Consider the following 26,084-nt stretch of genomic DNA (forward strand, 5'->3'; position numbering starts at 1 on the left):
TCTGAATAGTTGTGTGTTGAATTAAGTTTATGAATTTTTTGACGCCAGCTGCTCCACCAAAATACCAGGAGACGAGGCTACATTGACCTGCCCTACTCCAGACGATCCAAAGCACATGAATGCTACCCCTTACGGACGCTAAAAAATGTTTAACAGATTGCCGATTTGTGTTTCTGAACGGGAGTATGTTTTGAAGGGACGGATTCAAAGGTTCAAAGAACCTAACACGTCAAACGAAGCTTATTGCGTGTCGAGCGGGAGTGTAGGAGGTTTTGGTTGGCTGGTACATGAAGGTGCGTACAGACTTTCGCTCTGCTCCGCAACCGAACGTCACTCCAGCAGAGCGATTGATGATCGACCGGGGAGCAACAGTGGTTCGACCGGGGAACGCGAGAAGATCTAACATCTTCCGTAACGTTCATGATGGGTGCGTGGGCGGTGCGACTGTGGTTCGATGGAGGAACGAGGGGCGGAGCGTACTCGGTGCGGGTTGGAGGCGCGTATATGTGTACGCAGCTTTAGAAACTCATCAACCACCCTCTGTACTCACTGAGACATTATGAAACCAGTGGACTTGTGGAACAGTTTGAGACAGTTTCATAATTTTGAATTGCAGTCTATCTACAGAGCTACTCATGAAACTACCTATCTGCAGCAATATCAAGTTATTTGTGTTTTAATTGTGAACTTTGGCAAAGTCTGTCTGGCGATTGCCGGTCATGGACTGAATTATTGATCCCCCAAATGTGGGTAATGGATGAAGCAGAAGGTACTACATAAAGGTACTACATAACCACAGTCCTTACAAATAATTATTAGTATTGGCTAGTCAGTCAAAAGTGGGTAGTTGTTACTGTACAAACTGCATAATACCTTGGAAAAGATGGATATCTTGATAAATGCTTAGGTATGATCTTGTATTTCTCATTGCCTGTTTACCGTAAATAATAATGTTCGAGGTTATTTTAGAAATTGTAATATATTTTTGTACTGAAAATTTCCTCATTTGTCCGAATTTTGTTCAAATTCAAGTTCACATTAGAGATAAATCGATAGAAGACTATAATTTGAGGATTGCTTTAGAAAAGTATAATTTATGAGAAGTGTAAAAATCATAATCTATAAACATCTAAGTTATTCCAATAAATAGGAGACAAAAATCATAATAATTATAGTCTGATCAATGTAAAATTACCGGTGCATTTAATTGCTGATTTTTCAATTTTATTGGTTTTCATTTATATTTCTTGTATGAAAATTTTATTTTTTATAGATGAATTAACTAATGATTCAAATTCTAATGAAAATCACACCAAAATAACATTTAAAACCAATTAAAAATAACATATTTTCAATTTGCCTGAATCCTTACCAAGTTCTGATTTGATTCACTGTTCAAAAAAGGTGCAGGAAAAGTGCATTTGCATGCGATCTAGCGGATTTTTGTGGAACTACATGAACGGTTTTCGATGTTTTAGTTCCAGCAACTACCGCTAGATCGCATGAGCGTTCACTTTTTGAAAATATCCAAGCAATTCGATCAATTCTGGCTTCATCATCTGTTTCTGAGTTGGCTGCTTGGCTTTTGTCAATAAATTGACTCCTTTCTATTGAGTCTTTCAATCAAATGCTATTATTCTATTTATGAAGAGTGTTCTCAAGTGCAAGGAAATGATTTCAGGATTCAGATCAATGTTTTAAACATTTATTTAAGGGAAACGTGAGTAAATTTCTCGATAAAACCTATTGATTTTTGTTGCCGATGTCAAGATTGTTAGGTTATGATTGACTTCAAAGTGTTGTTTGTGGTAAAGTCTGTTAAATTTTGACTTATTATCAGTTAATACGTTGATAATAAATCATTTTATGCCTTGTGTATGTTACAATTTCTGTTTCAATTGTGTAAATTGAAGTATTTATTTTGATCCAAGTGGGTGAATAGTGCAGTAGGCAATAGTTACAAACACTTTCAATAAGGTAGTTTTTAATATAATTCTAACAGGGTCTACTCATTTAATAAATTTATCCCTATATTAAATGAATCATAAATTGTTATTTTTGATTATGATTTATCTACACGTGTTTTGTGGTAAAATATTGATTTTGAAATCACAATGCATCATTCTCTTGTACTGAAAGTGGTGTTTTGGTATGTAGTTTATTTGATGAAAGTAACTAACTTACTATGACTAAACTTGGACGTTAGGTAGATTTAAGATACTTCTGGCAAAGTATCTAATTATCAAAAACTATGATTGAATGTTGCCTATCAAATTAGGTATTTGCTGATAGATAAGCATAGATTTTGAGCATTTGTATTCAATCTCCACTCTTGTGTGAGTTCTTCTTATTTACATGTTCAAAACTCATTTAGTTCATTGAATGATTTACCTAACCTATCATTTACATCCATTCCGTATAAATTTCTCATGAATATTCTATCCATACACTATATTTTGTGATTTACTTTATATATAAGTTACTCTCCTAAATACCTAACCTTAACGTGATCTCATACTCAGACTCTTGATCGAATACCGCTTTCATAATTTTACCGTATAGATTTCTCATGTATATTATCCATACACTATATTCTGTGATTCACTTTGTGTATAAGTTACTCCTCTAAATACCTAACCTTAACGTCATCTCATACTCAGATTCTACAAATACCGCTTCCATAATTTTCTTTAAATACCGTCGCGTCTATTCTGCCCGTATAGTAGGGGCCTTACCCAATCCAATTGATATATTTTTGTAGTCATCAAACCATCTAGCCTAATATATCCCAACCTAATCAAATTTCTCTTGGATCTAGGTGATTTTCAAACTCTCCTTTCTAACATAATCCATACTTACCTTTTACATCTTTAGACTACCTTTAAATCTACTAGGATTTGAATGTAAGATGATCACTCAGTTTGTAAGTTTACAAACGTAAATAAGTGTATATTTTTGACAGTTTATATGTCAACTCTACGACAAGGACCAAGTCAGGTCCACTTTCTGACACAGTCAATCCAGATATCGGGTCTTGACTAAGGAGAGAAGTAAATGTTATCATAGAGAAACAATAGCTTGAGTAGATATCCCATGGTATAGGGCGTTTATGTCGCAACTCTTACTGTTATCTCAAGCCGCTAGTTCATGTAATTCTTTCCCATGAAGCTGTGTGACGCTTGTAGTCTCTCATACTGTGCCGTTCATACACTCTCACCCCAACAAAACAGTGAAAATCTACAGTAGTCGATAGTAATCGGCTTGAGGTAACAGTAAAAGTTGCGACATGAACGCCCTAAACCATGGGATATCAACTTACGCTATTGTTTCTCTATGGTATTATGAAGACCAACATAACCCAACCTAATCAACCCTTATCTGTTTCTAGGTGACTCGTAACCCCTGCAGCCATGATTGGTGGCCTGTTCGTGTACAACCACAAGGGAGAGGTGCTGATATCGCGTGTATATCGCGATGACATCGGTCGTAACGCTGTGGATGCGTTCAGGGTGAACGTCATTCACGCCAGACAGCAAGTCAGGTCACCCGTCACAAATATTGCGCGGACGTCTTTCTTCCATATCAAGGTTAGATATATCAGTTCAAAATAAAAGCTAAACTCAATACGGAGTGGCAATAGCCGAGAGGATTAGATGCTGGCCTTATAATTAATGACGAATAAAATATAATTGATCAATTTACAAATTATTATTAAACAAAAATCCAAATTAATTGCTGTAATTCACCCCGAAGACTTTTGCTAATGCAAATATTGACAACAGGGTAAACAGCTAGATGGAAATTCGTGGTGAATTACAGCAATTAATTTGGATTCTCGTTTATTAACTAGTAGTTCTGTGAACAGTAGACCTCACGCAGTATTCTCATTAACAAGTACCTGATTGGAACTATAGACCTTATGGAAATACAGCAATAGACTGGCTTCTCCACACATCTGTGTAATCACCTGTACCTAACTGTATACAATGCATAACTTTACTTAGAATTTTGTCGTTTCTAGTAGCAATACGAATCGGCTCACTATCAATAGGAATACAAACACTTACCAAATTTACATAATCATTGACAAATTTTTCAGTTTCATCATTCAAATCAACATCATTAATAGGTAAACGAGAAAAACAATCAGCAAAATTTAGTACCATTTACATATTGATTTCATAATCATATTCAGACAAATACAGAGCCCATCTCTGTAGACGGTTTGCACCCATCAGCGGAATACCTCTATTCTCACAGAACAATGCTAACAAAGGTCTATGATCAGTTACTAGAATGAATTTTTCTCCATAAATATTGAGAAAATTTCTGTACAGACCAGTAAGTTGCTAATGCTTCTTTGTGTATGACAGAATAATTCTTTTCGGCAGGAGTCAACACTCTAGATACAAAGCATATTGGTTTCTCTTCACCATTGTCAAATACATGGGCTGAAACCCCAGCAATACCTTTACTGCTAGCATCACAAATCAATTTTACAGGTAATTCTGGATTGTAATGAACTAGAACTAAATCCTTGGTCCAAACAAAATTAACATTCTTTTTCAATAAACTATACAAAGGACTCAAGATTTTGACATTGTGGAACAAATTTACAATAGTGGTTACACATACCAATGAAAGAGCGTACCTCCGCTACGTCAGAAGGCCTAGGAGCATCCACAATAGAGCTAACCTTACTAGGATCTTTTCTTATTCCTACAGAATCTATGATGTGACCTAAATACGAGATTTCTTTTTCAAAAAACTTGCATTTATCAAAATTCAAACGAAACCCTGCATTTCGCAGCTTAGTAAAAACACATCTTAAATTATGAAAATGCTCTTTGTCATCTTTACCTGTAATAATTACATCATTGGATAATAAATTATTCTATAGTCTGATTTTTACTCTAATATTGGCGTATGAAGGAGGCTCCTTTTTCCTTTCATATTATCCTTGAAATGCAAAATTTCCAAAAACCTTGTATATAGTTTGACGCGCAATTGAAAAAGGAACATACCTGTTGAATTTCATGAGAATTTATTACCGCGTTTTGCCGTAAATGCGCAACATATAACATTTAAACATTAAGAGAAATGCCAAACCGTCGACTTGAATCTTAGACCTCACTTCATTCGGTCAATGAATAAGAAAATAACTAAAAAACCAGTCAAACATTTAAACATTAAGAGAAATGGCAAACAGTCGACTTGAATCTTAGACCTCACTTCGCTCGGTCAATAATTGATCAATTTACAAATTGAACGAAAATTCAAATTAATTGCTGTAATTCACCCCGAAGACTTCTGCTACTGCAAATATTGACAACAGGGTAAACAGCTACGTGAAATGCCAAACCGTCGACTTGAATCTTAGACCTCACTTTGTTCGATCAAAAAAATCAGCTGTTATAATCATTGCGTCATCCAACAGCCGTCGATAGATAGTAGACAAGAGTCTTTATTCTGAACTAAAACCAAAATGACTGTTCTGTGTGTAACCATCCAGCAGTGCGGCCTCAGGTTAAAGACTTACATGACATTTCTAAAGACATTGCTTTGTTTCAAATAATTGTGCTGTTTTCGGTGTTTAGAATTAGGTGTGCATCCAGCTAAAGTTTTAAAATAAATAAATACATCTAAAGACATTGCTTTGTTTCAAATAATTGTGCTGTTTTCGGTGTTTAGAATTAGGTGTGCATCCAGCTAAAGTTTGTTATGAGATGAACTATTTGGCGGTACGAAGTTCGCCGGGCCAGCTAGTTATATTATAGATAAGGTAATAGTTGGCCTTACAGTATTGATATTTTAGTTGTATTTTATCAAATTTTCAGAGAGCGAATATCTGGTTAGCAGCTGCCACGAAGCAAAATGTAAACGCCGCAATGGTTTTCGAATTTCTGCTGAAAGTGATCGATGTAATGCAGTCCTACTTTGGCAAAATATCCGAGGATAACATCAAGAATAACTTCGTCCTCATCTATGAGCTTCTTGACGGTGAGTAATAAATCATAGAGAAAATATAGTATAAGAAGATATAAAATGATTTGTAGAACTTATTCAAAGTTTGGAAGTTTTGTATCAGATTATGGTGATGTGTATCAAGTTGAGATGATACTGTCAGTATGTCTTGATACTTTATCATATTTTGGTGATACTGTATCATTTATGGTGATATGTCATGGTAAAGGACCGTTATGTTTCAAATGTGAGTGTTAACTGAAGCCGATAGTCCTAGTAGTTGTTTTTGGTGAAGCTATGTGACGCTGGTAGTCTCTCATACTGTGCCCTTCTTACACTCTTACACTCCCAACAACACACTAATAATAGACAGTGTATAGGGTGTCTATGTTGCAAAAGTGAGTGTTAACTGAAGCCGATAGTCCTAGTAGTGTGTTTTTGGTGAAGCTATGTGACGCTGGTAGTCTCTCATACTGTGCCCTTCTTACACTCTTACACTCCCAACAACACACTAATAATAGACAGTGTATAGGGTGTCTATGTTGCAAAAGTGAGTGTTAACTGAAGCCGATAGTCCTAGTAGTGTTTTTGGTGAAGCTATGTGACGCTGGTAGTCTCTCATACTGTGCCCTTCTTACACTCTTACACTCCCAACAACACACTAATATAGACAGTGTATAGGGTGTCTATGTTGCAAAATGAGTGTTAACTGAAGCCGATAGTCCTAGTAGTTGTTTTTGGTGAAGCTATGTGACGCTGGTAGTCTCTCATACTGTGCCCTTCTTACACTCTTACACTCCAACAACACACTAATAATAGACAGTGTATAGGGTGTCTATGTTGCAAATATGAGTGTTAACTGAAGCCGATAGTCCTAGTAGTTGTTTTTGGTGAAGCTATGTGACGCTGGTAGTCTCTCATACTGTGCCCTTCAACAACACACTAATAATAGACAGTGTATAGGGGTCTATGTTGCAAATGTGAGTGTAACTGAAGCCGATAGTCCTAGTAGTTGTTTTTGGTGAAGCTATGTGACGCTGGTAGTCTCTCATACTGTGCCTTCTTACACTCTTACACTCCCAACACACACTAATAATAGACAGTGTATAGGGTGTCTATGTTGCAAATGTGAGTGTTAACTGAAGCCGATAGTCCTAGTAGTGTTTTTGGTGAAGCTATGTGACGCTGTAGTCTCTCATACTGTGCCTTCTTACACTCTTACACTCCCACAACACACTAATAATAGACAGTGTATAGGGTGTCTATGTTGCAAAAGTGAGTGTTAACTGAAGCCGATAGTCCTAGTAGTGTTTTTGGTGAAGCTATGTGACGCTGGTAGTCTCTCATACTGTGCCCTTCTTACACTCTTACACTCCCAACAATACACTAATAATAGACAGTGTATAGGGTGTCTATGTTGCAAAAGTGAGTGTTAACTGAAGCCGATAGTCCTAGTAGTTCCCTTCTTACACTCTTACACTCCCAACAATACACTAATAATAGACAGTGTATAGGGTGTCTATGTTGCAAATGTGAGTGTTAACTGAAGCCGATAGTCCTAGTAGTTGTTTTTGGTGAAGCTATGTGACGCTGGTAGTCTCTCATACTGTGCCCTTCTTACAATCCCAACAACACACTAATAATAGACACTAATTAAGATTATTGGTTGGCTCGTTGGAGTAAGTGATAATGCGCGGGTCTAATAATCAATAGAACCCGAGTTCGAATGTTGACCGGGGCGAAGAGACGATTTTGTACGTTCCAACGCTCCATAGCTACTGAAATGACATACTATGGACCGTCTGTCAACATTTGTTCCAGGTCAATATCCCCTTCCGTCACCGAGTACTAGCGGTTCGAAAAACGTGCGGTTCCTCTCCACCACACTAGAATATATATATATATATATATATTTTTCTCTCTATTGGTCAATACTATAGCCATCTAGTCTAAAGACTAATGAGCTAATTTTTTTATCCTAAATTACTACTTGAAAAATTGAACATTGAATTTCTCATTAGGAACTCTTACTGCTATTGCTTAATTACTTGAATGACACTAAAATATGACCTCTAATTTTTTGTAAGCTCAATCAATCAATCAAATTTTATTTCGTCACAACAAAAATAATAATAATCCTCAATACAAAGTTGAAAAAAAAACATATTGATCAATATTTAAATAAACACGAAAAACAACTTTGTCAAATCAAAATAACATGTTTGGTGCTGCCTGCAAAACCGAAGTTTGAGTGCTGGCAGCGAGTATCAATATTAAATATCGATATAAAACATTTCAATGAAGAAATGTATAGATGAAACTAGAATTAATATACATATGAAAGGAAATATAAATAAATAGGAAAAGTAAATTCAAAAGTGTAATTTGAAGCACTAAAATATATAGTAGCCTAATTACTGAATGATGAATTCCATTATGTGGCTTAGAAGATAAATATTACAATATTATATTATTTTTTACAATGTAATTTACCATTGTGACTATGTATTCGACTTGTGTCAATATTGTATTATTGTACAATGCATGACATCAATAAAATTGAAATTATTATATTTGTGGTCAGAAAAATAAATTAAAAATCTCAGAGTAGAAGACAGAGAATGAATCTGAGAAAATATATTTGCGGGTTGGAAGAAAAATAAAAAGGTAACTGCAATAAAAGAAATATAGGATAATTAAGTGAAGGTGGAATTTACTAGTGCATTATGTGTGAATGAATTGCAAGATATTCACTGACTTTATCCATTCTGCTATCTTTTTAATACTGTCTATAAAGCTGGATTGTCACATATGAGTATCAGTGAACGTATCCGACACAGTGAGAGTATAATTCCTATGAGTTCCAATGGGACTATCCATACTAAGTCCGTCGTTGCGAGTATGTATAGTCCCATAAGGACACATGGGGATTATATTCTCACTGTACCTCACACGTTCACTGATACTCATATATGAAAAATCCTCCTTTATTCAACAGTACATTACTGTAGTGTAAATAAAATTAGAAATTTAAGTACCATTTTAAAATTGTCCAGTCAAGACATGTTTCGGCTAAATAATGTCATTTTAAAAGGGTGTTAAAGTTTATAATTTTATTTATATTCAAAATAAAGAAAAGTCCTAAAGAAAAAATACTCTACTGTAGTGATATTCACTGTTGATTTATTTTTCCTCCACCTACTGTCTAAAGTACTTACTTTACTCCCTGAAACCTAATACTAAAGTGTCACTTTTTCGCTCTCGGTAGTAAAAAACAGAAAAACTCCCTAGGGAGTAAAAGTGACTCCATTTAAATAACATGGGGAGCATCTCTATTTTGAAACTTACATTGTAATAGGTTAGAAGGTCTAAACTCAGATGAGAAAGCATAATAGAGGTGTCTGTCATTGAGTCAACTGAATTCAATACCACAAACAGAAATTTGATTAACTCATGAAATATATGTTTCTATGATAATTATTATATTCTTAATATTAGTAGACGATAAATATTTATACAATTTTTAAAATATTTATTCTATTCAAAATACCAGCCAAAAAATATTTTTGATCTTCAATTATTCAAATCTGAACCGCGTGATCTGGAGTCAGCCATTTTTGGTAGCTGCTCAGCTGATATAATTGTTACAACTTTTGCCCATAGATAGCGCAATCGGCAGTGCCAATCAGACGACCGGTTTTTAGGTTTTAGATTTAGGTTATGTTGTTAGGAATCATTGTCACCAATACGTAAGTTATTAGAATGATTTTATTTGCAGTTTCTATAAAAAAAATGTAGATGGAGGAAAAATGTTGTGTACATCACGAGCGAAAAATACTTTTTCTCCCTCAGGAAAATTGCAGCCCTCGGCTTCGCCTCGGGCTTCAAACTTTTTCCCACAGGGAGAAAAAGTCGTACTTTTCACTCTAGATATACAAATAACTATTATTTTACTCAAGTGTTTGAAATGTTTTCAGAAATCTTGGACTTTGGCTACCCGCAGAACTCTGACACCGGAGTGCTGAAGACATTTATCACACAGCAGGGTGTCAAATCACAGAGCAAAGAGGAACAGGCACAGATCACATCTCAGGTTGGTAGCACTGCTATCTTCGTATTTTTACTTTCCTTGCCCTATTACCATAGGTAAGGAAAGTATTGCTTTCCGAAAAAAATTAAGTTACCCCATTTTCTATACGTTTCAAGGTCCCCTGAGTCCAAAAAAGTGGTTTTTGGGTATTGGTCTGTGTGTGTGTGTGTGTGTGTGTGTCTGTGTGTGTGTGTGTGTGTATGTGTGTATGAGTGTATGTGCGTCAGTGTACACGATATCTCATCTCCCAATCAACGGAATGACTTGGAATTTGGAACTTAAGGTCCTTACAATATAAGGATCCGACACGAACAATTTCGATCTAATGCAATTCAAGATGGCGGCTAAAATGGAGAAAATGTCGTCTAAAACAGGGTTTTTCGCGATTTTCTCGAAAACGGCTCCAACGATTTTGATTAAATTCATACCTAAAATAGTCATTGATAATCTCTATCAACTGCCACAAGTCCCATATCAGTAAAAATTCCAGGAGCTCTGCCCCATCTATGCAAAGTTTGATTTCAGATTTCCAATTATCAGGCTTCAGATACAATTTAAACAAAAACTTTTGAGTGGAAAAGATTGAGAATGAAAATCTCTACAATTAATGTTCAGTAACATTTTCACCTAAAATTGAAAATAAGCTCGAAATTCGAGAAAATGTGATTATCCGATTGCAAACTGTTGATTCTATTAAATGATTCACTATGAAGAGATAGCAGACCTCGTGTGTCTCCAGCGTTATAGTCCTGTCACCAGCTGGCTCAGATCTTAGAATAGTAGACTGGAGATGCGGTGAACACTAGCGTCAGGTGATGAATTTTCTAAACGGCAAGGAAAGTTGTGTGAGTGCGCCACACCAGATTTTTTCGTTGAATTCTTCGATCACTTCAATCAATACTCTGTTATACACTTATACACACACTTTTACACTTAATCTCCACCAAGACCAGCGGAGCCGGATAGGTTGTGTCAACATAATAAGAATATCACTTTTCATGAAGCTAGTCATGAGTATAAACTTGAGTTATCAAGATGGCATGGTCACTTCAAAGAACTCATGTAACCCATAAGCTGCGTACACATATACGCACTTCCAACCCGCACCGAGCACGCTCTGCCCTAGTACCGCCCTCGTACCGCCCTCGTTCCTCCATCGAACCACAGTCGCTCCGCCCATGCACCCATCATGAACGTTACGGAAGATGTTAGATCTTCTCGCGTTCCCCGGTCGAACCACTGTTGCTCCCCGGTCGATCATCAATCGCTCTGCTGGAGTGACGTTCGGTTGCGGAGCAGAGCGAAAGTCTGTACACACCTATAGAAAGGGGTTTTCCTTAAGCCATCACTTGAGCTTAGCCTTGAATGCCTGGGTACTCAATGCTGTTAACCATCTAGGCAGCTTGTTGGGTGGGATATCCGTTTATATCTATCTATCTCCTTTATTTGCTCGAGAAATGAGTCCTTTTGCTTTTCCAGTTTATCAGTCAATTGTTGAGCTGATGACAGTTTATTCTTAATTGTTTTCTACTCATGAAGACTGTCGGCTCAAATAGTGTAGACTTCGCTTCAAACGGAACGAATTCAATTCTTGCTGACGTTTGTCAATCTTCGCTTCATACTCTTCATTGCTGAGATTAGAAAATGAGTTTAGAAGTCAAGTCAGCTTTGTCAGTTTCCACTGCGTTCAGTCCAAGAATGTACGGTTATCTGTTGAATCTCGGCCGATTCATGTAGATATAACCTTAGAGAAACAATAGCGTAAGTAGATATCCCATGGTATAGGGCGTTTATGTCTGGAGTCTCTGCACTCCGACAAATAAGAAGATTGGATGATACCAAACTCACAATGGCAATCTACCACTCACTCATAGTGTCACACATCCGCTATGCCATTATTGTGTGGGGTGGGTCGTGCCAGAATTTGGAGAGGGTGTTCAAGCTCCAAAATAAGCTGTTAGAGCGATCAAAGGTATTATGCCTTTAGAGTCCTGTAGGAACCACTTTAAAGAATCAGGCATACTAACCGTTCCCTCTATTTATATCTATGAGGTGATTATGCATGTTAGAAGACAGACAATGACTAGAAATGCTTATTCGCATGGATACAATACTAGAAATAGAGGAGACTATGCTTCACTGTATCACAGAACAGCTCTTTTTGAGAAGAAACCTACATATATGGGCCTTAAATTTATTAGAAAACTTCCTACTCACTTGAAAAATTGTGAAGATGTCGATATTTTTGAGGAGTTGAAAAGTTTTTTGATGGTTGGAGTATTCTATACCACAGAAGAGTTTTTGTGTAGAGAGGGTTCCTTTGTGTGATTTTTTGTAATTCTATATGTATTATACATTTTTGACAATTCCTATACTCTGATTAGAGTCTCTGGGAAGCTTTAAAAACAAACAAACAAACATGTCGCAACTTTCACTGTTATCTCAAGTCAATTACTATCGATTATTGTAGATTTTTATTGTTTTGGTCCAGTGAGAGTGTATGAAAGGCACAATATGAGAGACTACCAGCGTCACACAGCTTTTTGGGAAAGAATTATGTCACTATCAGCTTGAGATAACAGTAAAAGTTGCGACATAAACGCCCTATACCATGGGATATCCACCTACGATATTTTTTCTCTATGGTTCAGTCCTTCTCCAAGAATGTACGCTTATCTGTTGAATCTCGGCCGATTCATGTACAAGATAGAAGATACAAGCATAGAGGAACATATAGCAAAAGTAGATGTCCCATGGTATAGGGCGTTTATGTCGCAACTTTTGCTGTTATCTCAAGCCGATTACTATCGATTTTTACTGTTTTGACCGGGTAAGAATGTATGAACGGCACAATTTGAGAGACTACCAGCGTCAAAAAACTTCACGGGAAAGAAGTACGTGGACTATCGTGTATTTATTATCAATTATATTGTATTTTTGTATCAATATTGTGTTAGTTTAGTATATTTTAGTGTATTTTTCTCTAGGGTCTTACCAATTTTGATATTTTGCAGGTTACTGGCCAGATAGGCTGGCGTCGCGAAGGTATAAAATACAGACGCAACGAACTTTTCTTGGATGTTCTGGAGTATGTCAACCTCCTCATGTCGCCTCAAGGTAAACATATTTTCATTCTATTTTAGTCTGAGATAATTCAGTCATTCAGTCTATCGGACCTTAGGGTGGGCCGTCCACTGGAACCGATTTCGTCCGAACTAGCATCGGCCGAAAACTACCGAACTCGTCCGAACGATCCCCCAACAAAGAAAGGAATAGATGCTCGTCCATTGCAACAGGTCCTTACGGCTGATCAATTTTTCAATCCGAATTGAATGGGATTTTCCGGTTCTATCCGGCCGAACTAACTAGTCGAGCTGAGACGACAAAGTGTTCCTAACCTAAAATTGTTTCACAGTCTTGTCTGTTTTTGTTTTTTACTTTCCTTGCCCTACTACCATAGGTAAGGAAAGTATTGCTTTCCAAAAAAAATTAAGGTACCCCAATTTCAAGTTTTCTATACGTTTCAAGGTCCCATGAGTCCAAAAACATGATTTTTGGGTATTGGTCTGTGTGTGTGTATGTGTGTGTGTGTGTGTGTGTGTGTGTGTGTGTGTGTGTGTGTGTGTGTGTGTGTGTGTGTGTGTGTGTGTGTGTGTGTGTGTGTGTGTGTGTATGTCTGTGAACACGATAACTCCATTCCTAATTAACCGATCGACTTGAAATTTTAAACTTAAGGTCCCTATACCATGAGGACCCGACAATAAGAAATTCAATAAAATTCAATTCAAGATGGCGGAAAAAATGGCGGATAATTACTAAAAAACCATGTTTTTCACGTTTTTCTCGAAAATGGCTCAAACGATTTTCTTCAAATTTATATCATGGATAGCTATTTATAAGCCCTATCAACTAGCATAAGTCTCATTTCTGGGAACATTTCAGGAGCTCCGTAATATTCTTGAGAAAAATGGCGGAAAATGACTAAAAAACCATGTTTTTCACGGTTCTCTCGAAAACGGCTCCAACGATTTTCTTCAAATTTATACCATGGATAGCTATTTTTAAGCCCTATTAACTGGCATAAGTTTCATTTCTGGGAAAATTTCAGGAGCTCCGTAATATTCTTGAGAAAAATGGCGGATAATGACTAAAAATCCATGTTTTTCACCGTTTTCTCGAAAACTGCTCTAACGATTTACTTCATATTCATACCATGGATAGATATTCATAAGCACTATCAACTGGCATGAGTCTCATTTCTGGGAAAATTCCATGAACTCCGTAATATTCTTGAGAAAAATGGCGGATAATGACCAAAAACCAGGTTTTTCACGGTTTTCTCGAAAACGGCTCTAACGATTTTCTTCAAATTCAAGCCATGGGTAGCTATTCATAAGTCCTATCAAATGACATGAGTTTTTTCCTTGGAAAATTGCAGAGCTCCGTAATATTCTTGAGAAAAATGGCGGATAATTACTAAAAAACCATGTTTTTCACGATTTTTTCAAAATAACTTGACCGATTTTTTTCAAATTCATACTCTGTATAGTTATTTATCAGCTCTATTAACTGGCATGAGTCTCTTTCTGGGAAACTAATGGGGGGTCCACCCCATCCTGAGAAATGGACTTTGTAACCTCCTTCTCGTGCATGAGGTAGGTAGGTAGAGCAGTTCATAAAAAGAACACATAGTCGAGATATTTCATCTGTAGAACAGCTGTTTTGACGACTTTAAAAAAATGACGACTAAAAAAATCATTGAATTTCACAATTTACACAAAGGAAAAAGTACTCTGAAAACAATTATATATACACATATACAAAAGTCTGATCGTAGTTTCGAATATGAGCAAGGAAAGTTGTGTGAGTGTACCACACCAGATTTTTGAACTTGTTCTGTTTTATAAAGTTGTAAATATGGACAATGAAAAGTTGATAATTTTGGTTCAAGAGCATGTTCCATTGTGGGATATGCGAGACAAAAGATGTCATCGTCGTGATGTTCAAAGGAATCTGTGGACAAAGATTGCTTGATAATGAATAACTAGTTTAGTGGATATTTGTTTATTCAATTTTCAAAATCTCAATATAATCAATGTTTATGAAAAAATGTTGGTGGCTATGATAGTAGCATAGAGAAAGAATAGCGTAAGTAGATATCCCATGGTATAGGGAATTTACGCAACTTGCTCTCTTGAATCAAGTAAACGTTGAACATGTTGGACTTTTGCATTCAACTTGAATCTCGATGGTACAGTCCAACCCGACACGTTTCTCCAATAAGTATCCTTAAACTAATATTGCTAATCTCCGTTGTAATTATTTGCAATACTCACTTTTATTTTTAGGGCTACTAAACTATTGAAACACAATAGAATATATGAAATATATTTTTATTTTATCACAAGACAACCAACTCGTGAAGAACCATTTTCAAGTATGACTTCAATACTTCAATGCACAATAATACTGTACAATTATGACATTGGAGGAAAAAACTAGGCTGAGCCTGTAATATTTCTCTCCAAAAATGTTGATAAAATGTTAATGTTTTCCAAAAGATAAGGTTATGTAATCACACACTGCTTCGTCCCTTGATTTTCGGTCCAGAAATGATGATTTGAAAATTTTGAAGTGTATATATTACACTCTAAATGAATCACAGAATGTATCACAATAAATTAGAAACTTGAGAAATATTGCACTTATTTAAAAAAATTGAATACAAAATCAAAAACCTACTCACTATTAGTTATTAGTTTATGTGTTTCAATACTTTCAATAGCCCTGAAAATATAAGTGAGTATTGAAAATAATCACAACGGAGATTAGCAATATTAGTTTAGAGATACTTATTGAAAAAACGTTTTAAAGAAGTGTTGTAAAATAAATTATTTAACTAAGTTTCTTTAGATAGACTTGGGGGAGACTTAGACTTAGAATCTAATTTGAAAATCTTGAACCAAACTTATAAACTTTTCATTGTCCATAGTTAAAACTTTATAAAGCAGAAAAAGTTCAAAAAACAAAAACAGACAAGACTGTAAAACAATTTTAGGTTAGGAACACTTTGTTGTCTCAGCTCGACTAGTTAGTTCGGCCGGATAGAGCCGGAAAATCCCATTCAATTGATCGGCCGGAGACGGACCTATGAACCTGTTGCAATGGACGAGCATCTATAGCTTTCTTTGTTGGGGGATCGTTCGGTAGTTTCCGGCCGACGCTAGCTCGGACGAAAACGGTTCTAGTTGACGGCCCACCTTGGACTACTTGGTGGAAAATTTATGGAAAACAGCATATTTGTATCACTTTTGCTATTAGAAAAAATGACTATCAGTCAGATATTTTAAAATAAATGAATTAATCACTCACTGAGACAACGAGATCTTTCGGCAAGTCAGCCATCTTCTTGGTTGTACTCATAGACAAGTAGAAGGATAGGATGGCAATTTTTAGTGTGCTGTTGGTGTCTATTGGATTAGTGTCTGTTGGTGTCTATTGGATTAGTGTCTGTTGGTGTCTATTGGATTAGTGTCTGTTGGTGTCTATTGGATAGTGTCTGTTGGTGTCTATTGGATTAGTGTCTGTTGGTGTCTATTGGATTAGTGTCTGTTGGTGTCTATTGGATTAGTGTCTGTTGGTGTCTATTGGATTAGTGTCTGTTGGTGTCTATTGGATTAGTGTCTGTTGGTGTCTATTGGATTAGTGTCTGTTGGTGTCTATTGGATTAGTGTCTGTTGGTGTCTATTGGATTAGTGTCTGTTGGTGTCTATTGGATTAGTGTCTGTTGGTGTCTATTGGATTAGTGTCTGTTGGTGTCTATTGGATTAGTGTTTGTTGGTGCTATTGGTGTCTATTGGGTTTGTTGTGGCTGAGAAGGTAGTCAAAGAGGATGTGGGATTTGAAGTTGGTTTGTTCGTTTAATATACATTGTCTATTGCTTTTAAATTGGGTGTATATCTCAAACTGTTCTATTGTGTCCAATCCTGGTCCTCTGTTTTTTATGTGTATGATTTGTAGATCAGTATTTGTAGATCAGCATATTTGTAATTATTTACTCAATTACTGTTAAATTAATTGAACAAATTAATTTTATAATATTAATTAATTTGTGTTTTTTCTCGTTTCGCCTTCAGGTCAAGTACTCTCAGCTCACGTGGCAGGAAAGGTGGTAATGAAATCGTACCTGTCAGGTATGCCTGAATGCAAGTTCGGAATCAACGACAAGCTAGTCATGGACTCGAAAGGAGGCAGCGGAGGAGGAGGAGGAGTTGGGGGTAACGGTAGTGGCAAGCTGGGAGGAAGTGGGGGAGGTGGGATGATGGGCGGAGAGGAGGCGGGGCGAAGTGGGAAGCCGGTGGTGGTAATAGACGACTGTCAGTTCCACCAGTGTGTCAAGTTGTCCAAATTCGAAACTGAGCACTCGATCAGTTTCATTCCGCCGGATGGAGAGTTTGAACTCATGAGGTGAGTCGAAAATAGAAAATAAAAATAGAAATCCAAGTATCCTTTTTAAAATTGCCTCACAACATGATTCAGCTATATGATGCCATTATCAATGATTGGAAAAAGGGAACCTAGATTTATATTTTTACTAGCCGTCAGGCTCGCTTCGCTCGCCATATCCGTCTAGCCAGGGGGCTCCGCCCCCTGGACCCCCGACTGGATCGTCCGAGAATGAGATCAGCAGGCTCGCCTGCATTTTTCATTTGAGCATTTTTATCATATGTTAGGACAATCCAGTCGGGGGTCCAGACTAAACGTCTGGCTAAACGGATATGGCGAGCGAAGCGAGCCCTGACGGCTAGTAATATAATATTCCCAGGATTGAAGTAGCAGTGCCCAATCAATTTTTCCGCGATAAATGCATTTAAATCTTCCTTCAACTTGATGCCAACCTAACAAAGTCAACTCAACTTAATGCCAACCTGACAAAATTACTAATTTAGTTGCCAGTTAACAACTGTTTCGAAGAGGTACTCTATCTAGATTATAGTTCTATAGTAACATATGATATGGAAATTTCAATTATAATTAAGAGATTGGGAGAAAAAGAATATACATGCTAAAAGACGAACTTTAAACCTTTAAAACAACCCTTAGAGTTAAAATATTGCCAAAAGATTTCTTAGTGCGCCTCTAAAGGGCCAACTGAACATACCTACCAAATTTGAACGTCTTTTGGTCCGGTAGATTTTTAGTATGCGAGTGAGTGAGTGAGTGAGTGAGTCAGTCAGTGAGTGAGTGAGTGCCATTTCGCTTTTATATATATATAGGTTATCAATGATTGGAAAAAGGGAACTTAGATTTATATTTTTACAGATGGAATTAAATAGAGAATGCATTTTATTCAAATGCTAATTAATATATAATTATTATTTAACGAAAATCCCAAACAAATGCTGCAAATCACCCCGAAGACTTCTGCTACTGCAGACATTGACAACAGGGTTAACAGCTAGATGGAAATGCATTCTCTATTTAATTCCATCTGTAAACTGGTTGGCCGCTCACCCCGATCACCCCGAAGACTTCTGCTACTGCAAATATTGACACCAGGGTAAACAGCTAGATGGAAATTCGATGAGCGCTACTATTCAAAAATTATTTGTCAGCCCGGGAATCACAATATCTCAGTAAACTCCATGTGAAGACTGGCTGGTCGCTATGGCTTCGTATAAAATGAGAGCTGCTATCCAGAGATTGTCAGTTTGGTGTAAGGGTAAGCATTCCTGACTGGCAATTGGGAGGTACCGGGTTCGATTCCCGGGCTGGCAACTAATTTTTGGATAGTAGTTCTCATCGAATTTCCATCCAGCTGTTAACCCTGTTGTCAATGTCTGCAGTAGCAGAAGTCTTCGGGGTGATTTGCAGCATTTATTTGGGATTTTCGTTAAATAATAATTATTTATTTTTTTATTTGTATTCAAGAGTAGCCCTAAAGATAAAAAGACGAGTCGAAAATAGTTTGGTTTCCAGGTTTCTCATGGAATTTGTCGAGATTTACATGTATTTTTCATAGCATTTGTTTAGTTTATTGTTGTAATTAGGCGGGTTTTCATAGAATTTTGTAATATCTGCGGTATAGTGAGGTCCACGTTATAATGGCAGTGCTTGATTAGCAATGGTATTTCGAGAATAGTTTGGTTTTTAGTTTTTAAAGATTTAAATGGTTGTTTATCAGTTAACTGGTTTCTTTACAAGGAATTTGTGTAGAATTTATTGGATTCTTAGTGTTCTCTAATATTTCTTATAGTATTTACACTAGAAATAGAGGTTATGTTGATTCGTGCTTCCAAGTTCATTTAGGCTCAACTGACACTTAGGCGACTCAGGTGGAGAAGAGACTGGACTCTAGTGTTTTGAAATGGTGACACTCAGACCAGTCGATTCTAGTCTCCGCGACGTCACCATTTCAAAACACATGCTCTCCACTAGAGTCCAGTCTCTTCTCCACCTCAGTCGCATAAGTGTGAGTTGACTTACATGTATTTTTCAATATTATTTCATAGTATTTGTTCAGTTTGTCACATGAAATTTGTTCAGATTTTGTTCAAGTTCTGAATTGTTGTTCATTAGTTTTACAATTAATTTGTTGGATTATTAGTGCCGGTTGCACAAACGCCGGTTAAATTTAATCGTGATTAATTTCCCGAGAACCAATCAGAGAAGCCGTCTTATCAAAAAGGCCTTCTCTGATTGGTTCTCGTGAAATTAATCATGGTGTTAAAATTTAACCGGCTTTTGTTCAACCGGGCCTTAGATGTATTTTTCATAGCATTTGTTCAGTTTATTTCATGAAATTTGTTCAGATTCTTCTCAAGGTTTGAGATTTAAATGGTTGTTTACCAGTTTAACTGTTTTCTTTACAAGGAATTTGCTTAGAATTTATTGGAGAACACTAAGCGCAGGTTTCTGAGCTTTGGATTTTGTCAAGCTCTAGACTTTAAATAGCTGGAGTCAGAAAATTGGTTTTCCAAAACGGGGCATAGTCGTAGTCATTGTCATAGTCACGTTTGAATTAAATTTCGAAAAACTAGAAAATTGAACACAAAATAAAGTAAAGAGAAAATAGTGTAAAGTTTCAGCTATTTTGAATTATTTGGTAATGTTTCATTTCGTCAAGGAAAAACGTTTCCATTTATAGAAATGAGAAAATGAAGATTACCATGAAAACTGCGACTACGCCCCGTTTTGGAAAGCCAATTTTCTGACTCCAGCTGTTTAAAGTCTAGGACATAGCTAAATCCCGAGCTCGGAAACCGGACCTTAGAGTTCTCCAATTTAGTATTTACACTAGAAATAGAGATTTTGTTGAATCTTGTTTCCAAGTTCATTAAGACTGTCTTGAAAAAACTTTAATAGTTGATTATTGTTAATTTATATTATTTGTAATATAATTTCAGATACCGGACCACCAAAGATATATCACTGCCGTTCCGAGTTATTCCTCTCGTTAGGGAAGTCGGGCGTACACGTATGGAAGTCAAGGTTGGTTCAAATCCAATTTAATTTCATAAATTTCATTAAAAATCTATTCAATTCTCACACCTATGTAGATTCTCTCTCAATCATTTGGTTCAAATTCAGTCTTATTTCCTCGGTTGCATGTATGTCTATTAGATTTAACCGTGATTAAATGACCGTTGAACCACTCGAGCATCTTTGAGAGAAGAAGATGGCGTCTCCAATCAGTGGTTAATCACGGTTAAATATAATGGATTTGCAACCTAACTTATGCTGTGCAGATTTTTTCAATTTTTTTTTTAAATTTTTTTCAGATACTTTTTTAAATATCTCAGCAACTGTTGAATACTGTCTATGATTAGTGTGTTGTTGGGAGTGTAAGAGTGTAAGAAGGGCACAGTATGAGAGACTACCAGCGTCACATAGCTTCACCAAAAACAACTACTAGGACTATCGGCTTCAGTTAACACTCACATTTGCAACATAGACACCCTATACACTGTCTATTATTAGTGTGTTGTTGGGAGTGTAAGAGTGTAAGAAGGGCACAGTATGAGAGACTACCATCGTCACATAGCTTCACCAAAAACAACTACTAGGACTATCGGCTTCAGTTAACACTCACATTTGCAACATAGACACCCTATACACTGTCTATTATTAGTGTGTTGTGGGAGTGTAAGAGTGTAAGAAGGGCACAGTATGAGAGACTACCGCGTCACATAGCTAGCTTCACCAAAAACAACTACTAGGACTATCGGCTGCAGTTAACACTCACATTTGCAACATAGACACCCTATACACTGTCTATTATTAGTGTGTTGTTGGGAGTGTAAGAGTGTAAGAAGGGTACAGTATGAGAGACCACCAGCGTCTCATAGCTTCACCAAAAACAACTACTAGGACTATCGGCTTCAGTTAACACTCACATTTGCAACATAGACACTCTAGACAATAGACACCCTATGGTGGCATATCACTATTTTATACACTGTCTATTATTAGTGTGTTGTTGGGTGTGTAAGAGTGTAAGAAGGGCACAGTATGAGAGACTACCAGCGTCACATAGCTTCACCAAAAACAACTACTAGGACTATCGGCTTCAGTTAACACTCACATTTGCAACATAGACACCCTATACACTGTCTATTATTAGTGTGTTGTTGGGAGTGTAAGAGTGTTAGAAGGGCACAGTATGAGAGAATACCAGCGTCACATAGCTTCACCAAAAACAACTACTAGGACTATCAGCTTCAGTTAACACTCACATTTGCAACATAACGGTCCTTTAACATGGCATATCACCATAAATGATACAGTATCAACACAATATGATTCCGTATCACCACACATGATACAGTATCATCTCAACTTGATACAAAACACCATAATTCTATAATTATTATTAAAAGAAAATCCAAATTAAATGCTGTAAATCACCCCGAAAACTTCTGCTACTGCAAATATTGACAACAGGGTAAGGTAAACAGCTAGATGGAAATTCGATGAGCGCTACTATTCAAAGATTATTTGTCAGCCCAGGAATCGAACCCAATACCTCCTAATTGTCGGTCAGGAATGCTCACCCTTACACCAATCTGACAATCTATGGATAGCAGCGCTCATTTTATACTAAGACTCATCGAATTTCCATCTAGCTGTTTACCCTGTTGTCAATATTTGCAGTAGCAGAAGTCTTCGGGGTGATTTACAGCATTTAATTGGGATTTTCGTTTGATAAAAAAATTATTCATTTATTAGCATTTGAATAATTGCAACATCTCAGTAATTTTCATATGTGGACTATACTTTGATACAAAACTTGCAAACTTTGAATGAATTCTACAAACCATGGGATATCTTCTTATGCTATCTTTTCTCCTATGATAATAGACGTATTTACTAATGTTTTTTTTTTTATTTTCTGTGCAGGTGGTGTTGAAATCCAATTTCAAACAGTCGTTGCTCGGTCAAAAAATGGAGGTGAAAATTCCGACGCCTTTGAATACATCAGGGGTTCAACTCATCTGCCTCAAAGGCAAGGCAAAGTATAAGGCATCTGAGAACGCCATCGTGTGGAAGTGAGTGGCATTTATTATCTATTCATTAATTTATTCAATTCCAATTTCGTGTTATCATCGGATGGTCACGTTATCTATACTACAACTAGTAGTTCTGTGAACAGTAGATCTCACGCAGTATTCTCATCCACAATTACCTGATTGAAACTATAGACCTTATGGAAATACAGTAATAGACTGGCTTCTCCACACATCTGTGTAATCACTTGTCAGCTGATTTATCATGAATAATTCTATAGTCTGATCTCTACTCTTATATTGGCGTATGAAGGAGGCTCCTTTTTCCTTTTATATTATCCTTGAAATGCAAAATTTCCAAAAACCTTGTATATAAGCCGACGCGCAATTAAAAAAGGAACATACCTGTCAAATTTCATGAAAATCTATTACCGCGTTTCGCCGTAAATGCGCAACATATAAACATTTAAACATTTAGGGCCGGTTTCCGAGCTCGGGATTTAGCCAAGTTCTAGACTTTAAACAGATGGAGTCAGAAAATTGTCTTTCCGAAACGGGGCGTACTTGTAGTCATTGTCATAGTCACATTTGAATTAAATTTCAAAAAAAAACTAGAAAATTGAACACAAGATAAAATAAAGTGAAAATAGTGTAAAGTTTTCAGCTATTTTGTATTATTTAGAAATGTTTAATTTCGTCAAGGAAAAACATTTCCAATTATAGAAATCAGAAAATAAAAACTGCGACCACGCCCCGTTTTGGAATAGTTATTTGTGCAACTAGTGCGCAAAGTGACAGTTTGCTGCACCGAAAGAAACGTTTACGCCCGAGCCGTAGGCGAGGGCGGAATGGTTTCTTGAGTGCAGCAGAGGAACTTTGCGCACGTATTTCACATTAAGTTTTTCCTACAGTTACCATTGAATATGAAAAGTGGGTAATTATGGGTAAAATTGCCTGAAATGCATCAAATGTTTTTCTGTGTAATTTTATTATTGATAAAAACCTTAATCCTAAAATCCTAAAGTCCTCGTTGTCTTGGTTATAATATATAATGAATAATAATTAGCGCGTTGTGCTTGTTGCACCTCTGCTCACTAAAGGAGCCACAGCAGTCACTGTTACCAACTTCATTTTGATTTTACTGCACTGTTGCTCCATATAACCTACTAAGTATTTTGCATTGCATGTTGCAAATCTGGAGTGCAGAAAAATTTTTCCCGCACTAGAGCGGAAAAGTGATTCTTTGCGTTCTGTAATCATTGCAGCAATGGCCACTTTTCAACGTAACTGTAGGAAATAGTTATTTGTGCAACTAGTGCGCAAAGTGACAGTTTTGCGCACCGAAAGAAACGTTTACGCCCGAGCCGTAGGCGAGGGCGGAATGGTTTCTTGAGTGCAGCAGAGGAACTTTGCGCACGTATTTCACATTAAGTTTTTCCTACAGTTACCATTGAATATGAAAAGTGGGTAATTATGGGTAAAATTGCCTGAAATGCATCAAATGTTTTTCTGTGTAATTTTATTATTGATAAAAACTTAATCCTAAAATCCTAAAGTCCTCGTTGTCCTGGTTTATATATATAATGAATAATAATTAGCGCGTTGTGCTTGGTTGCACCTCTGCTCACTATAGCAGCCACAGCAGTCACTGTTACCAACTTCATTTTGATTTTGCTGCACTGTTGCTCCATATAACCTACTAAGTATTTTGCGTTGCCATGTTGCAAATCTGGAGTGCAGAAAAATTTTTCCCGCACTAGAGCGGAAAAGTGATTCTTTGCGTTCGGTAATCAGTGCAGCAATGGCCACTTTTCAACGTAACTGTAGGAAAAGTTAATTTTCTGACTCCAGCTGTTTAAAGTTTAGAACTTAGCTAAATCCCGAGTTCGGAAACCGGCCCTTAAATATTTAAACATTCAAACATTTAAACATGAAGAGAAATGCCAAACCGTCGACTTGAATCTTAGACCTCACTTCGCTCGGTCAATAAAAGAAAGAACTTTTTGCTGTTGAAAAGAATCACTATCAGTCAGATTTTTTCCAATAAATGAATTGATCACTCACTGAGACAACGAGATCTTTCAGCAGGTCCGCCATCTTCCTGGTTGTGGGATACAACAAGATGGCGGACCTGCCGAAAGATCTCAGTGAGTGATTAATTCATTTATTGTAAAAAAATCTGACAGCTCTAGTGAGGTGCACGTTATAATGTTTATGTAGGAAGATAGGAGAAAAGGGTTGCCAGATCTCAGCCTTGCCACCCAAACAGCTCATACTGCTATATCTCATCAATTTAACTGTTCATTATTGTTGAAAATAGTTAATCATATTTTATTTGTCAAGAAAGATGTAATAATAAATTTTCATGATTGAGATAAAATATTTTGTCTATTACTTGAAGTTCTACATTATTGATAAACGATGTGGCAACATCGCAATGCGTGAAAGAGATAGCGCCATCTGCTTTGTTGAACGATAGACAAGGATAGCAACACCATTGCAAATCACACACTGCCATTATAACGTGGACCTCACTATAGTTGTTTTTTCTAATAGCAAAAAGTGATTCAATAATAAGCAGCTCTTGATGGATAACAACATTGAAGAAAGAAAAGAACTGGCTTATACACGTACGGGATGGGAAAATTATGTTTGACGCATCATCACGTCTCAACTACTCAACTCATTAATTGATTGAATGAAAAAGACTAAGAAATTGTCAAAAAACCACAGATTTATTGATACTCAGAAAGACCGGTTTCGGTTATTACACCATTGTCAGTCTCTGATAAACTAAAACTCAGTTTATCAGAGATTGATAAAACAGTTTTAGTTTATCAGAGATTGACAATGGTGTAATAACCGGATCCGGTCTTTCTAAGTATCAATAAATCTGTGGTTTTTTGACAATTTCTTAGTCCTTTTCATTCAATATGAATAATTACCGCAATATCAACTTCTCAACTACACAAAAAGTGATTAATTTGAAATTTTGCATATAGATTCTTAATTAACCGAGGATGGTTATAGATTTTTTTTTATTGAATTCTTCAATATTTTATAATAGATCCTTGAGGAGCACGGGTTACCTGCTAGTAAATAATATTGATTTATAGTTATAAATTATTGTTGATTTATTGTTTTATTTTCAGAATAAAACGTATGGCTGGAATGAAAGAAACCCAACTGTCTGCCGAAATTGAACTTCTGGAAACTGACACGAAGAAGAAGTGGACACGGCCTCCTATATCTATGAACTTTGAGGTAAGTAAATGAACTAGTGATCCACTCCCCGGACACCAGAACTCGCTCAAAATGCCGCTGATATTCTGTCAGCTTCACTCCTGGTTGCTTGAAAGTCTTTTAACTTTTAATCATTATTGAATGCCATGAGAGCTTATCAGTAAAGCTATCTCTTCCATACTGTCTTATTATATAGTTTAAGAATTTTATAAGTATAGATTTATAAAAGGCCAAGCTCCAGGTGATATTATGGTAGTTATCCAAAGGCTCAACTGACACTT

At 36.5% G+C, this 26,084-nt stretch overlaps 1 protein-coding gene across 1 annotated transcript; it reads left to right on the forward strand.

Annotated features, from left to right (window-relative positions):
• Positions 1 to 1,551: 1,551 nt before the first annotated feature.
• LOC111051894 (AP-2 complex subunit mu) lies at positions 1,552 to 25,824 on the forward strand (the record flags this gene model as incomplete). The annotated part of the gene is given in 9 exon segments (XM_039444308.1): positions 1,552 to 1,720; positions 3,389 to 3,587; positions 5,838 to 6,000; positions 9,942 to 10,057; positions 13,069 to 13,171; positions 17,191 to 17,521; positions 20,461 to 20,545; positions 22,454 to 22,602; positions 25,713 to 25,824. Coding segments are annotated over 8 exon segments (1,236 nt in total), but the record flags the coding sequence as incomplete, so codon positions are not given.
• Positions 25,825 to 26,084: the final 260 nt, after the last annotated feature.

The sequence above is a fragment of the Nilaparvata lugens genome, unplaced genomic scaffold, assembly GCF_014356525.2.
Source record: "Nilaparvata lugens isolate BPH unplaced genomic scaffold, ASM1435652v1 scaffold4210, whole genome shotgun sequence".
Classification (NCBI taxonomy): Eukaryota; Metazoa; Arthropoda; class Insecta; order Hemiptera; family Delphacidae; genus Nilaparvata; species Nilaparvata lugens.